The 5,518-nt window shown below is 44.7% G+C and overlaps 1 protein-coding gene across 1 annotated transcript; it reads left to right on the plus strand.

Annotated features, from left to right (window-relative positions):
* The first annotated feature begins 3,254 nt into the window (after positions 1-3,254).
* LOC130949862 (uncharacterized) lies at positions 3,255-4,940 on the plus strand. Its single transcript, XM_057878473.1, has one exon. It carries the CDS (start codon positions 3,255-3,257, stop codon positions 4,938-4,940), a length of 1,686 nt encoding a protein of 561 aa, XP_057734456.1.
* Positions 4,941-5,518: the final 578 nt, after the last annotated feature.

The following is a 5,518-nucleotide window of genomic DNA, read 5'->3' on the forward strand; positions in this document are numbered from 1 at the left end:
AGATGCTGGAGTAAAGATGGGAATAACTGAATATATCCTAATTGAAAAGCCCATTACTGGAATATCAATGGTCAGACAACAGCAACAAGATGATTCAACCAGGAAGAGAGCACAAGAAGCTCTCCCAGAACTGCCTCAATTCGAATATTGGGAACATCTTGAAGCCTCTATTTCCAGATTGCAAGAAGCTATGGATCAAATAAAGGAAGAACAGAATAATCAAAGTAGCATGCTTTGCAAACTGCTCAAAGAACAGGAGGAGCAAGGGCGTGATCTAAGGGAGCTGAAGCGCTAAAAATTAATCCTTGAACAACACCCCAGAGATTAGAGGAACATCCCCTCCTCAAAACAAAAGGTTGCTGAGTTCCAATTTTCCTGCTTTAACTTAGTAGTAGCGTTTTTTTTTATTTAATTTCACCTTAGGAGATATTTAGTAGTAATTATTATGTCTATTTTGATTTTATTTCCAATTAAGCTATGATTTATTTTTCTCATCATCATCAAGCATGAATAAAGTAGTGGATTTATTTTAATAAAGAAGTAATCTATATTTTTTGAGTTCTTAATAATAAAATTTATAATTAATTATATGTGGTGGCAATACTTTTTGTTCTCTGAATGAATGCTTGAACAGTGTATTATATGTACTTTGAATTTGATGAATATTGGCTCCTGAAAGGATGAGGAACACGAAAAATATTATTGATGATCTGAAAAATCATGAAATTGATTCTTGAAGCAAGAAAAAGCAGTTCAAAAAAAAAAAAAATTTACAATCAAAAGGAATAAAAGCCAAGCAGCCCTTAAAACCAAAAGGCAAGGGTAAAAAGGATCCAAGGCTTTGAGCATCTATGGATAGGAGGGCCCAAGGAAATAAAATCCAGGCCTAAGCGGCTAAATCAAGCTGTCCCTAACCATGTGCTTGTGTCATGAAGGTCCAAGTGAAAAGCTTGAGACTGAGTGGTTAAAGTCGTGATCCAAAGCAAAAGAGTGTGCTTAAGAGCTCTGGACACCACTAACTGGGGACTCTAGCAAAGCTGAGTCACAATCTGAAAAGGTTCACCCAGTTATGTGTCTGTGGCATTTATGTATCCGGTGGTAATACTGGAAGACAAAGTGCTTAGGGCCACGACCAAGACTCATAAGTAGCTGTGTTCAAGAATCAACATACTATACTAGGAGAGTCAATAATACTATCTGAATTCTGAGTTCCTAAGGATGCCAATTATTCTGAAATTCTAAAGATACAGGGAGATGCCAAAACTGTTCAGAGACAAAAGCTACAAGCCCCGCTCATCTAATAAGAATCTGAGCTTCATTTAAAACTCTAAAATATATTACTTCTTAATTTCTGTTAGAACCTATTTTATTCATCTAGTTGCTTGAGGACAAGCAACAGTTTAAGTTTGGTGTTGTGATGAGCGGATATTTTATACGCTTTTTGGGGGTAATTTCATGTGGATTTTAGCATGTTTCAGTTAGTTTTTAGTAAAATAATATTAGTTTTTAGGCAAAAATCATATTTCTGGACTTTACTATGAGTTTGTGTGTTTTTCTGTGATTTCAGGTATTTTCTGGCTGAAATTGAGGGAGCTGAGCAAAAATCTGACTTAGGCTGAAAAAGGACTGCTGATGCTGTTGGATCCTGACCTCCCTGCACTCAAAATGGATTTTCTGGAGCTACAGGAATCCAATTGGCGCACTCTCAACGGCGTTGGAAAGTAGACATCCAGGGCTTTCCAGCAATATATAATAGTCCATACTTTGCACAAGGATAGACGACGTAACTTGGCGTTAAACGCCAAGTTCATGCTGCTGTCTGGAGTTAAACGCCAGAAAAACGTCATGATCCGGAGTTGAACGCCCAAAACACGTCATAACCTGGAGTTTGACGCCAAGAAAGGCCTTTACACGTGGAAAGCTTTAGTCTCAGCCCCAGCACACACCAAGTGGGCCCCAGAAGTGGATTTCTGCACCAATTATCTTAGTTTATTCATTTTCTGTAAACCTAGGTTACTAGTTGACTATTTAAACAACTTTTACAGACATCTCTTGTACCTCATGACATTTTCAGATCTGAATTACATACTTTGTGACGGCATGAGTCTCTAAACTCCATTGTTGGGGGTGAGGAGCTCTGCAGCGTCTCTATGATTTAATACAATTCCTTTGTTTTCCATTCAAACACGCTTGTTCTTATCTAAGATGTTTATTCGCGCTTAATTGTGAAGAAGGTGATGATCCGTGACACTCATCACCTTCCTCAACCCATGAACGTGTGCCTGACAACCACCTCCGTTCTACATCAGATTGAATGAATGTCTCTTAGCTTCCCTAATCAGGATCTTCGTGGTATAAGCTGGATTGATGGCGGCATTCATGAGAATCCGGAAAGTCTAAACCTTGTCTGTGGTATTCCGAGTAGGATTCTGGGATTGAATGATTGTGACGTGCTTCAAACTCCTGAGGGCTGGGCGTTAGTGACAGACGCAAAAGAATCAAGGGATTCTATTCCAACCTGATTGAGAACCGACAGATGATTAGCCGTGCTGTGACAGAGCATAGGAACGTTTTCACTGAGAGGATGGGAAGTAGCCATTGACAACGGTGACACCCTACAGAGAGCTTGCCATGGAAGGGATTTGCGTGTGAGAAGAGGATTCCAAGGAAGAGTTGAAGTCAAAGGACAAAGCATCTCCAAAACTCCAACATATTCCACAATCCTTTATAAACAAGTAACTCTATTGTTCTCGTTTACCTTTCCAATCAAATCTATTATTCCAACTTACAATTTTAAGTAGTTTGTAGTTTGGCCTTTTACAAGTAAAATCCAATTAACTTTATTGGCATCCTGACTAAGATTAATAAAATAAGTATTGATTGCTTCAAACCAATAATCTCCGTGGGATCGACCCTTACTCACGTAAGGTATTACTTGGACGACCCAGTGCACTTGCTGGTTAGTTGAACGGAATTGTGCCCACTCGTACCAAAAATCCTAAGTTCCACAATTCTACAATAAATACATTAATGCTATATTGATGTGATCACAATTTCGTCCACCACCAACCCGGCAACATGATAGAAGAAACGATCGTAGCACCTCGCGCAACCACCGACACGAGAGGTCGCCAGAACGGCGACACAGCAAAAAACACCACCGCAGCGCATCCCACGATCTGAACCGTCAGCACGATTCGGACGAGGACCCAAGACAACGACACACCAAACGCACAAGAAACGACCACATCATAATGGGAGCCACGCCCTTAACAGAGAGAATCTTAAGAGCAAAACTCCCCAGAGGCTTCGATAAACCCACCGACATGAAGTACGACGGAACTAAAGACCCTCAAGAGCACCTAACGGCTTTTGAGGCCAGAATGAACTTGGAAGGAGCATCTGACGTGGTCCGATGCAGAGCCTTCCCAGTAACACTTGCCGGACCAGCGATCAAATGGTTCAACGCTCTCCCGAACGGATCCATAACCAGCTTCCACGACATCACAAGAAAATTCATGGCCCAGTTCACAACCCGAATCACCAAAGCCAAACACCCCATCAGCTTGTTAGGGGTCACACAGAAGCAAGAAGAATCCACAAGAAAATACCTCGACCGCTTTAACGACGAATGCCTGACGGTCGACGGCCTCACGGACTCCGTTGCCAGCCTCTACCTAACTAACGGGCTCATGAATGGAGACTTCCGCAAACATCTCACCACTAAACCAGTATGGACCATGCACGAAATCCAGAACGTCGCTAAAGATTACATCAACGACGAGGAAGTCAGCCAGGTCGTCGCTGCCAACAAACGGCAGCACGTCACGACCCAACACGGCAACCCGACTCCTCGTCATAACCCACCACCCAGAGAGAACCAACGAGACCACGTTAAACCGACTCACCGACCACCAAGAGTAGGAAAATTCTCCAATTACACCCCCCTAACAGCACCAATTACTGAGATATACCACCAAATAGCAGATCGAGGTGTCATCCCCAAAGCCCGACCACTCAAAGAAAGGACAGGAGGAAACAAAGCCCTCTACTGCGATTACCACCGAGGATACGGCCACAAAACACAAGATTGTTTCGACCTTAAGGACGCTCTCGAGCAGGCCATACGAGATGGCAAACTCCCAGAGTTCGTCAAATTCATCAGAGAACCAAGGCACGCCGACAGAGACAAGTTGCCAGAAAGAGAAGGACGCAACCCGAGAACACAAAAGCCACCCCCCAGGGAAAACCCCGAAGAGGATCCGACCATCATAGTGAACGTCATCACGGGCAAGGACGTATCGAATAAATCAAAGCTAACAATGAAAAAAGACCTCAAAATAATGGCCGTCAGGCACCACGACCCAGTCGCCATAGCCGACAGCACGATAACCTTTTTGCCGGAAGACTGCCAACACGGCACCTCGGCCGAAGACGCCCCCTTCGTCATATCAGCCCGAATCGGAACAGGGCTAGTAAGAAGAATACTGGTGGACACTGGCGCCGACTCTAACATCCTCTTCCGGGGAGCTTTCGACAAACTCGGGCTCCGCAACGACAACCTCCAGACGCACCGCCACGGCGTCACGGGCCTCGGAGACAACTTCCTCAAACCAGACGGCTCGGTTACCCTTCCCATCACCATAGGAACAAGCAATCAGAGAAAGACAATCTTATCCGAATTTGTAGTCCTGAAAGACTCCACAGCCTACAACGTCATCCTCGGGAGAAAAACGATCAACGACTTCTCTGCAGTCATTTTCACCAAATACCTCCTCATGAAGTTCAGGGCCGAGGACGGCACCATCGGAACCATTCACGGAGACCGGGAAGTCGCAGCCGAATGCGACAACAACAGCTTAGCCCTAAGGAAAAAAATCTCGGGACGCCGCCGGAATATTCCTCGCCGACCTAGACGCACGACTAGACGACCAACCTAGACCAGAACCAGAAGGAGACATGGAAAAACTACAGATAGGGCCAACCAAAGAAGAATACACTTTCATCAACAGAAACCTCCCATACGACCTCAAAGAAGAACTCTCCCAACTTTTAAAGTAAAACAGAGACCTGTTCGCATTCACACCAGCCGATATGCCGGGAATAAGCCCCGACCTTATGTCTCACCATCTGGCAGTAGACCCCCTAGCCAAACCAGTGGCACAAAGAAGACGGAAAATGTCACCAGACCGAGCCGCCGAGGTCCAAAAACAGGTGAAAGCCCTACTCGAAGCCAACTTCATCCGAGAACTCCCTTATACGACCTGGCTGGCCAACGTCGTACTAGTAAGAAAATCTAACGGGAAATGGCGAATGTGCGTCGACTACACGGATCTCAACAAAGTATGCCCAAAGGACGCCTTCCCCCTACCAAACATCGACGGGCTAGTGGACGCGGCATCCGGCCACCGATACCTCAGCTTCATGGACGCATATTCCGGCTACAACCAGATCCCGATGCACCGACCAGACGAAGAAAAAACAGCATTCATCACCCCGAACGGAACCTACTGCTATA

Source organism: Arachis stenosperma, chromosome 9 (assembly GCF_014773155.1).
Source record: "Arachis stenosperma cultivar V10309 chromosome 9, arast.V10309.gnm1.PFL2, whole genome shotgun sequence".
Taxonomy (NCBI): Eukaryota; Viridiplantae; Streptophyta; class Magnoliopsida; order Fabales; family Fabaceae; genus Arachis; species Arachis stenosperma.